This window comes from Oncorhynchus keta, chromosome 4, assembly GCF_023373465.1.
Source record: "Oncorhynchus keta strain PuntledgeMale-10-30-2019 chromosome 4, Oket_V2, whole genome shotgun sequence".
Taxonomy (NCBI): domain Eukaryota; kingdom Metazoa; phylum Chordata; class Actinopteri; order Salmoniformes; family Salmonidae; genus Oncorhynchus; species Oncorhynchus keta.
This window is the reverse complement of record NC_068424.1, coordinates 83,969,849-83,980,871: the sequence shown is the minus strand read 5'-3', so window position 1 is coordinate 83,980,871 and position 11,023 is coordinate 83,969,849. Positions and strand designations below refer to the sequence as shown.

The 11,023-nt window shown below is 48.9% G+C and overlaps 1 protein-coding gene across 1 annotated transcript in view; it reads left to right on the top strand.

Moving 5' to 3' along the window:
- unc5a (unc-5 netrin receptor A) overlaps window positions 1-11,023 on the top strand; it is a 641,788-nt gene that overhangs the window by 449,594 nt on the left and 181,171 nt on the right. The window contains 2 exon segments of the mRNA XM_052518001.1: window positions 11-114; window positions 8,933-9,113. Coding sequence (XP_052373961.1) covers window positions 11-114; window positions 8,933-9,113 — 285 coding nt within the window.

Below are 11,023 nucleotides of genomic sequence, written 5' to 3'. Positions count from 1 at the left end.
CCTTTTTCAGACCTGAGGAAGAACTTTGAGGAGGAGCCAATGGGGAAGGAAGTCTCGTTGAACCAGGAAGTGTTGTTACGCTGTCATCCTCCAGAGGGCGTACCAGCAGCTGAGGTGAGGTTAGAGATAGGAGACGTGGACTGTGGTCCGATTCTTTACCTTTATACCCGAAATGTAAACTTGCTCACTCCCCTCGAAGCACTTCGAAGCACTTCAAACAAAGTTACACTAGAAATGTGCAACCAAACCTTAGATCAGTGTCTGTGGGCCGGCTTCATAATCCTCTTCAAAGCGTGATAGAGAGGCCCCTACCTTCCAATAAGCTTCTCCCTCCTCTTCAAAGTGTGATAGAGAGGCCCCTGCCTTCCAATAAGCTTCACCTTCCTCTTCAAAGTGTGATAGAGAGGCCCCTGCCTTCCAATAAGCTTCACCCTCCTCTTCAAAGCGTGATAGAGAGGCCCCTGCCTTCCAATAAGCTTCTCCCTCCTCTTCAAAGCGTGATAGAGAGGCCCCTGCCTTCCAATAAGCTTCTCCCTCCTCTTCAAAGTGTGATAGAGACGTCCCTGCCTTCCAATAAGCTTCTCCCTCCTCTTCAAAGCGTGATAGAGAGGCCCCTGCCTTCCAATAAGCTTCTCCCTCCTCTTCAAAGCGTGATAGAGAGGCCCCTGCCTTCCAATAAGCTTCTCCCTCCTCTTCAAAGCGTGATAGAGACGCCCCTGCCTTCCAATAAGCTTCTCCCTCCTCTTCAAAGCGTGATAGAGAGGCCCCTGCCTTCCAATAAGCTTCTCCCTCCTCTTCAAAGCGTGATAGAGAGGCCCCTGCCTTCCAATAAGCTTCTCCCTCCTCTTCAAAGCGTGATAGAGACGTCCCTGCCTTCCAATAAGCGTCACCCTCCTTTTCAAGGCATGATAGAGACGTCACTGCCTTGCAACAATTATATCTCTAATTATTATCTCTTATTGATTACTGATCATTTTTTCATCAGAGGTGGGGAGGCAGTTCATGACAGCGTAGAATCCCATCTCTCAGGGCTGTCTCTCAGGACTGGTTCTCAGGGCTGTCTCTCAGGGCTGTCTCTCAGGGCTGACTCTCTGGGCTGGTTCTCAGGGCTGTCTCTCAGGGCTGGTTCTCAGGGCTCTCTCAGGGCTGGTTCTCACGGCTGTCTCTCAGGGATGGTTCTCAGGGCTGTCTCTCAGGGCTGTCTCTCAGGGATGGTTCTCAGGGCTGACTCTCAGGGCTGGTTCTCAGGGCTGTCTCTCAGGGCTGGTTCTCAGGGCTGACTCTCAGGGCTGGTTCTCAGGGCTGGTTCTCAGGGCTGTTTCTCGGGGCTGTCTCTCGGGGCTTGTTCTCGGAGCTGGTTCTCAGTGCTGGGTCTCAGGGCTGGTTCTCAGGGCTGGTTCTCAGGGCTGGTTCTCAGGGCTCTCTCAGGGCTGGTTCTCAGGGCTGTCTCTCAGGGATGGTTCTCAGGGCTGTCTCTCAGGGCTGTCTCTCAGGGATGGTTCTCAGGGCTGACTCTCAGGGCTGGTTCTCAGGGCTGTCTCTCAGGGCTGGTTCTCAGGGCTGACTCTCAGGGCTGGTTCTCAGGGCTGGTTCTCAGGGCTGTCTCTCAGGGCTGTCTCTCAGGGATGGTTCTCAGGGCTGACTCTCAGGGCTGGTTCTCAGGGCTGTCTCTCAGGGCTGGTTCTCAGGGCTGACTCTCAGGGCTGGGTTCTGCTCTGGCACATTTGCAGGCTCTACACACTCATGTTTGTCAGCTGGCAGCTACCTCTCTTGCTCTATTTTTTCATCTCAGACTTTCTCTCCCTCTTCCTTCTCTTTCTCTGTCTCTGTCTCTGTCTCTGTCTCTGTCTCTGTCTCTGTCTCTGTCTCTCTCTCTCTCTCTCTCTCTCTCTCTCTCTCTCTCTCTCTCAGCCACATACAGCACATCTGCCGCAGCCAGCTCCCCCCACACTGTGATGCTAACGCTAACTGCCCCAAATAACAACAGCAATAAAATCTTCCTCTGGTTCAACCCCAATTCCCCCCCTTCCTTCTTTCTCGATCACCCACACATCTCCTCTACCCCCTCCCTGCATCACCCACACATTTACATTTACATTTAAGTCATTTAGCAGACGCTCTTATCCAGAGCGACTTACACATCTCATCTACCCCCTCCCTGCATCACCCAGACATCTCCTCTACCTCCCTCCCTGCATCACCCACACATCCACATCACCCACACATCTCCTCTACCCCCTCCCTGCATCACCCACACATCTCCTCTACCCCCCTCCCTGCATCACCCACACATCTCCTCTACCCCCTCCCTCATCACCCACACATCTCCTCTACCCCCTCCCTGCATCACCCACACATCTCCTCTACCCCCTCCCTGTCCCTCATCACCCACACATCTCCTCTACCCCCTCCCTGCATCACCCACACATCTCCTCTACCCCCCTCCCTGCATCACCCACACATCTCCTCTACCCCCTCCCTGCATCACCCACACATCTCCTCTACCCCCCTCCCTGCATCACCCACACATCTCCTCTACCTCCCTCCCTGCATCACCCACACATCTCCTCTACCCCCCTCCCTGCATCACCCACACATCTCCTCTACCTCCCTCCCTGCATCACCCACACATCTCCTCTACCCCCCTCCCTGCATCACCCACACATCTCCTCTACCTCCCTCCCTGCATCACCCACACATCTCCTCTACCCCCTCCCTGCATCACCCACACATCTCCTCTACCCCCCTCCCTGCATCACCCACACATCTCCTCTACCCCCTCCCTGCATCCCCCACATCTCCTCTACCCCCTCCCTGCATCACCCACACATCTCATCTACCCCCTCCCTGCATCACCCACACATCTCCCTACCTCCCTCCCTGCATCACCCACACATCTCCTCTACCCCCTCCCTGCATCACCCACACATCTCATCTACCCCCTCCCTGCATCACCCACACATCTCCTCTACCCCCCTCCCTGCATCACCCACACATCTCCTCTACCCCCATCACCCACACATCCCTGCATCACCCACACATCTCCTCTACCCCCCCTCCCTGCATCACCCACACATCTCCTCTACCCCCTCCCTGCATCACCCACACATCTCCTCTACCGCCTCCCTGCATCACCCACACATCTCCTCTACCCCTCCCTGCATCACCCACACATCTCCCTCCATTCATCACCCACACATCTCCTCTACCTCCCTCCCTCCCTGCATCACCCACACATCTCCTCTACCCCCTCCCTGCATCACCCACACATCCCTCTACCCCCTCCCCATCACCCACACATCTCCTCTACCTCCCTCCCTCCCTGCATCACCCACACATCTCCTCTACCCCTCCCTGCATCACCCACACATCTCCTCCCCCTCCCTGCATCACCCACACATCTCCTCTACCTCCCTCCCTCCCTGCATCACCCACACATCTCCTCTACCTCCCTCCCTGCATCACCCACACATCTCCTCTACCCCCTCCCTGCATCACCCACACATCTCCTCTACCCCCTCCCTGCATCACCCACACATCTCCTCTACCCCCCTCCCTGCATCACCCACACATCTCCTCTACCCCCCGCCCTGCATCACCCACACATCTCCTCTACCCCCTCCATTCATCACTCTTCACCACAACAAACTATACTATATTGTATCTGCTCTCTTGGCAGCCATCATGTTGAGTTTGTCCACTCTGACAGAGCAGGGGCTAACTACATGGGACAGCTAGCTACTCCGACAGAGCAGGGACTAACTACATGGAACAGCTAGCTACTCTGACAGAGCAGGGACTAACTACATGGAACAGCTAGCTACTCTGACATAGCAGGGACTAACTACATGGAACAGCTAGCTACTCTGACAGAGCAGGGACTAACTACATGGAACAGCTAGCTACTCTGACAGAGCAGGGACTAACTACATGGAACAGCTAGCTACTCTGACAGAGCAGGGACTAACTACATGGAACAGCTAGCTACTCTGACATAGCAGGGACTAACTACATGGAACAGCTAGCTACTCTGACAGAGCAGGGACTAACTACATGGAACAGCTAGCTACTCTGACAGAGCAGGGACTAACTACATGGAACAGCTAGCTAGCCACTCTGAAACATTATCGGAATAAATTGTACCAGCAGAAGAAGCTACGATAGCTATTCACACAGCACAGACCAGTTTAAGAATAGCTAGCTATGGACAGCGTAGGGACCAGTAGCAGAATAGCTGGCTATGGACAGCGTAGGGACCAGTAGCAGAATAGCTGGCTATGGACAGCGTAGGGACCAGTAGCAGAATAGCTGGCTATGGACAGCGTAGGGACCAGTAGCAGAATAGCTGGCTATGGACAGCGTAGGGACCAGTAGCAGAATAGCTGGCTATGGACAGCGTAGGGACCAGTAGCAGAATAGCTGGCTATGGACAGCGTAGGGACCAGTAGCAGAATAGCTAGCTATGGACAGCGTAAGGACCAGTAGCCGAATAGCTGGCTATGGACAGCGTAGGGACCAGTAGCAGAATAGCTAGTTATACATTCTTTGGGACAGAGTAGGGACCAGTAGTAGTACAGAGTGTTGTGGGACAGCACAGGGACCAGTAGTAGTACAGATTGTTGTGGGACAGCACAGGGACCAGTAGTAGTACAGATTGTTGTTGGACAGCACAGGGACCAGTAGTAGTAGTACAGATTGTTGATGGACAGCACAGGGACCAGTAGTAGTACAGAGTGTTGTGGGACAGCACAGGGACCAGTAGTAGTACAGATTGTTGTTGGACAGCACAGGGACCAGTAGTAGTACAGAGTGTTGTGGGACAGCACAGGGACCAGTAGTAGTACAGATTGTTGTTGGACAGCACAGGGACCAGTAGTAGTACAGATTGTTGTTGGACAGCACAGGGACCAGTAGTAGTACAGATTGTTGTGGGACAGCACAGGGACCAGTAGTAGTACAGATTGTTGTGGGACAGCACAGGGACCAGTAGTAGTACAGATTGTTGTGGGACAGCACAGGGACCAGTAGTAGTACAGAGTGTTGTGGGACAGCACAGGGACCAGTAGTAGTACAGATTGTTGTTGGACAGCACAGGGACCAGTAGTAGTACAGATTGTTGTGGGACAGCACAGGGACCAGTAGTAGTACAGATTGTTGTGGGACAGCACAGGGACCAGTAGTAGTACAGATTGTTGTGGGACAGCACAGGGACCAGTAGTAGTACAGAGTGTTGTGGGACAGCACAGGGACCAGTAGTAGTACAGATTGTTGTGGGACAGCACAGGGACCAGTAGTAGTACAGATTGTTGTTGGACAGCACAGGGACCAGTAGTAGTACAGATTGTTGTGGGACAGCACAGGGACCAGTAGTAGTACAGATTGTTGTGGGACAGCACAGGGACCAGTAGTAGTACAGATTGTTGTGGGACAGCACAGGGACCAGTAGTAGTACAGATTGTTGATGGACAGCACAGGGACCAGTAGTAGTACAGATTGTTGTGGGACAGCACAGGGACCAGTAGTAGTACAGATTGTTGTTGGACAGCACAGGGACCAGTAGTAGTACAGATTGTTGTTGGACAGCACAGGGACCAGTAGTAGTACAGATTGTTGTGGGACAGCACAGGGACCAGTAGTAGTACAGATTGTTGTTGGACAGCACAGGGACCAGTAGTAGTACAGATTGTTGTGGGACAGCACAGGGACCAGTAGTAGTACAGATTGTTGTGGGACAGCACAGGGACCAGTAGTAGTACAGATTGTTGTTGGACAGCACAGGGACCAGTAGTAGTACAGATTGTTGTTGGACAGCACAGGGACCAGTAGTAGTACAGAGTGTTGTGGGACAGATAGTAGTACAGATTGTTGTTGGACAGCACAGGGACCAGTAGTACTACAGATTGTTGTTGGACAGCACAGGGACCAGTAGTAGTACAGATTGTTGTGGGACAGCACAGGGACCAGTAGTAGTACAGATTGTGGTTGGACAGCACAGGGACCAGTAGTAGTACAGATTGTGGTTGGACAGCACAGGGACCAGTAGTAGTACAGATTGTTGTTGGACAGCACAGGGACCAGTAGTAGTACAGATTGTTGTTGGACAGCACAGGGACCAGTAGTAGTACAGATTGTTGTTGGACAGCACAGGGACCAGTAGTAGTACAGATTGTTGTGGGACAGCACAGGGACCAGTAGTAGTACAGATTGTTGTTGGACAGCACAGGGACCAGTAGTAGTACAGAGTGTTGTTGGACAGCACAGGGACCAGTAGTAGTACAGATTGTTGTTGGACAGCACAGGGACCAGTAGTAGTACAGAGTGTTGTGGGACAGCACAGGGACCAGTAGTAGTACAGATTGTTTTTGGACAGCACAGGGACCAGTAAGAGGCTGTCTCCCATGGCACTCTATTCCCTGCATAGTGCTACGATGGGCCCTGGTTTAACTGGGGCCCCACAGTGCATTTGGAAATTATTCAGACCCTTTGACTTTTTCCACAACCTTGTTTCTCATGGTTTGAGAGTCCTTTTGGCACTTTTTTTGTCAAACTCCAAGCGGGCTGTCATGTGCCTTTTACTGAGGAGTGGCCTCCATCTGGCCACTTGACTATAAAGGTCTGATTGGTGGAGTGCTGCAGAGATGGTTGTCCTTCTGGCTCGGTTTTTTGCTCTGACATGCACTGTCAACTATGGGACCTTATATATACAGGTGTGTTTGCCTTTCCAAATCATGTCCAATCTATTGAATTTACAACAGGTGGACTCCAATCAAGTTGTAGAAACATCTCAATGATGATCAATGGAAACGAGTCTCATAGCAAAGGGTCTGAATACTTATATAAATAAGGTATTTCTGTTTTTTATTTGTAATAAATTTGTCAGGATTGTCTTCATATGTGAATGTATCTGTTAAACCATGTGAAGGACTCCACCATGTCTGTACTCTCGTCACTCCCTCCTTTTCCCATTGGGGGAGTATGGCAGTGTCTGGAACCATTGTATGTCCCCTCTGATGTTGAAACGTATCTTGACCTAGTTTATGACCTAGAGGCTCACTCCTCTCAGAGAGCTTGTCCAGGGGTGGATTGTATTTGAGATGGAGGTATCTAGAATTGACAATTGATATATGCCATTGGATGAGGTAATGTTTTTGTAATATGAAGTACCAAGAACGAGATTAGAACCTCGTTTTAGAGACCAAACTGAACGATGATTTAATAGAGAATGCTGTCTGGCTATGGTATACTCCTCTCTCAAGTAAAAGTCTTTCTTTGTGAACAGTTTCTATTATCTGTGGTTTGTCATGTCGACGAGGGGGTGGATCTTTGCTATAAAAGATCTCAGTTGCTGAATGTTATGTTGAATGTTATGTTCGTAAACTCTCCTTATTTAGCAATACAGAAAATGACCACGACACTAGCAACAGCATTTCTACTAGCTACTTGGAGAAGGGATCCCTCAGAGAAACACAAACTGGACTAACTACTCTCACAGGGATTAGACTGGACATAACCTTTCAGACAGAGACACAGCTACTCTCACAGGGATTAGACTGGACATAACCTTACAGACAGAGACATAGCTACTCTCACAGGGATTAGACTGGGCATAACTTTACAGACAGAGACATAGCTACTCTCACAGGGATTAGACTGGGCATAACCTTACAGACAGAGACACAACCTTACAGACAGAGACATAGCTACTCTCACAGGGATTAGACTGGGCATAACCTTACAGACAGAGACATAGCTACTCTCACAGGGATTAGACTGTACATAACCTGACAGACAGAGACATAGCTACTCTCACAGGGATTAGACTGGACATAACCTGACAGACAGAGACATAGCTACTCTCACAGGGATTAGACTGGACATAACCTTACAGACAGAGACATAGCTACTCTCACAGGGATTAGACTGGACATAACCTGACAGACAGAGACACAGCTACTCTCACAGGGATTAGACTGGACATAACCTGACAGACAGAGACATAGCTACTCTCACTGGGATTAGACTGGGCATAACCTTACAGACAGAGACACAACCTTACAGACAGAGACATAGCTACTCTCACAGGGATTAGACTGGACATAACCTGACAGACAGAGACACAGCTACTCTCACAGGGATTAGACTGGACATAACCTGACAGACAGAGACATAGCTACTCTCACTGGGATTAGACTGGGCATAACCTTACAGACAGAGACACAACCTTACAGACAGAGACATAGCTACTCTCACAGGGATTAGACTGGACATAACCTGACAGACAGAGACACAGCTACTCTCACAGGGATTAGACTGGACATAACCTGACAGACAGAGACATAGCTACTCTCACAGGGATTAGACTGGACATAACCTTACAGACAGAGACACAGCTACTCTCACAGGGATTAGACTGGACATAACCTGACAGACAGAGACATAGCTACTCTCACAGGGATTAGACTGGACATAACCTTACAGACAGAGACACAGCTACTCTCACAGGGATTAGACTGGACACAACCTTACAGACAGAGACATAGCTACTCTCACAGGGATTAGACTGGACATAACCTGACAGACAGAGACATAGCTACTCTCACAGGGATTAGACTGGACATAACCTTATAGACAGAGACATAACCTGACAGACAGAGACATAGCTACTCTCACAGGGATTAGACTGGACATAACCTGACAGACAGAGACATAGCTACTCTCACTGGGATTAGACTGGACATAACTTTAACATAACAGCTACTCCGTCTAGACACCACAATGTTTATTATTGAAAACCTTCCCCCTGTCTGTGTCTATAATAATGTAATCTCACCAGTGGACCCATCGTCCTCGGGGACGGGGACGGGGACGTCCCTCTGTCCCCCTGGTTGAAAACACACAGTTTGTTTGAAGCTTCCAGGTCTGTTATTTTCAGGTGGAGTGGCAGAGGAACGAGCATGTGATCGACCCGGTAAGCGAGCCCAACTTCTTGGTGACTGGGGACCGTAATCTGATCATCAAACAGGCCAGGCTGGCGGACACGGCCAACTACACCTGCGTGGCCAAGAACATTGTGGCACGACGCAGGAGCTCCCCCGCCACCGTTCTGGTCTACGGTATGTACACACACTCAGATATGGATGTACACACACACACACACACACACACACACACACACACACACACACACACACACACACACACACACACACACACACACACACACACACACACACACACACACACACACACACACACACACACACACACACACACACACACACACACACACACACACACACACACACACACACACACACACACACACACACACACACACACACACAAGCAAACAACCACAGACAGACGGACAGACGGACGGACGGACGGACGGACGGACGGACGGACGGACGGACGGACGGACGGACGGACGGACGGACGGACGGACGGACGGACGGACGGACGGACAGACAGACAGACAGACAGACAGACAGTCCTGAACTAGTCTACACAGACAGCTGATATAGTAACAACTAGTCTACACAGACACAGACAGCTGATATAGTAACAACTAGTCTACACAGACACAGACAGCTGATATAGTAACAACTGGTCTATACAGACACACCAGTCTATACAGACACAGACAGCTGATATAGTAACAACTAGTCTATACAGACAGCTGATATAGTAACAACTAGTCTATACAGACACAGACAGCTGATATAGTAACAACTAGTCTACACAGACAGCTGATATAGTAACGACTAGTCTATACAGACAGCTGATATAGTAACAACTAGTCTACACAGACAGCTGATATAGTAACAACTAGTCTATACAGACAGCTGATATAGTAACAACTAGTCTATACAGACAGCTGATATAGTAACAACTAGTCTATACAGACACAGACATCTGATATAGTAACAACTAGTCTATACAGACACAGACAGCTGATATAGTAACAACTAGTCTTTACAGACAGCTGACATAGTAACAACTGGTCTATACAGACAGCTGATATAGTAACAACTAGTCCACACAGACACAGACAGCTGATATAGTAACAACTAGTCTATACAGACAGCTGATATAGTAACAACTAGTCTATACAGACACAGACAGCTGATCTAGTAACAACTAGTCTACACAGACAGCTGATCTAGTAACAACTAGTCTACACAGACAGCTGATATAGTCACAACTAGTCTATACAGCCAGCTGATATAGTAACAACTAGTCTACACAGACAGCTGATATAGTAACAACTAGTCTATACAGACAGCTGATATAGTAACAACTAGTCTACACAGACAGCGGATATAGTAACAACTAGTCTACACAGACACAGACAGCTGATATAGTAACAACTAGTCTAGACAGACAGCTGATATAGTAACAACTAGTCTATACCGACAGCTGATATAGTAACAACTAGTCTATACAGACAGCTGATATAGTAACAACTAGTCTATACCGACAGCTGATATAGTAACAACTAGTCTACACAGACACAGACACAGACAGCTGATATAGTAACAACTAGTCTATACAGACACAGACAGCTGATATAGTAACAACTAGTCTATACAGACACAGACAGCTGATATAGTAACAACTAGTCTATACAGACACAGACAGCTAATATAGTAACAACTAGTCTATACAGACACAGACAGCTGATATAGTAACAACTAGTCTACACAGACAGCTGATATAATAACAACTAGTCTACACAGACAGCTGATATAGTAACAACTAGTCTATACAGACACAGACAGCTGATATAGTAACAACTAGTCTATACAGACACAGACAGCTGATATAGTAACAACTAGTCTACACAGACAGCTGATATAATAACAACTAGTCTACACAGACAGCTGATATAGTAACAACTAGTCTACACAGACAGCTGATATAATAACAACTAGTCTACACAGACAGCTGATATAATAACAACTAGTCTACACAGACAGCTGATATAGTAACAACTAGTCTATACAGACACAGACAGCTGATA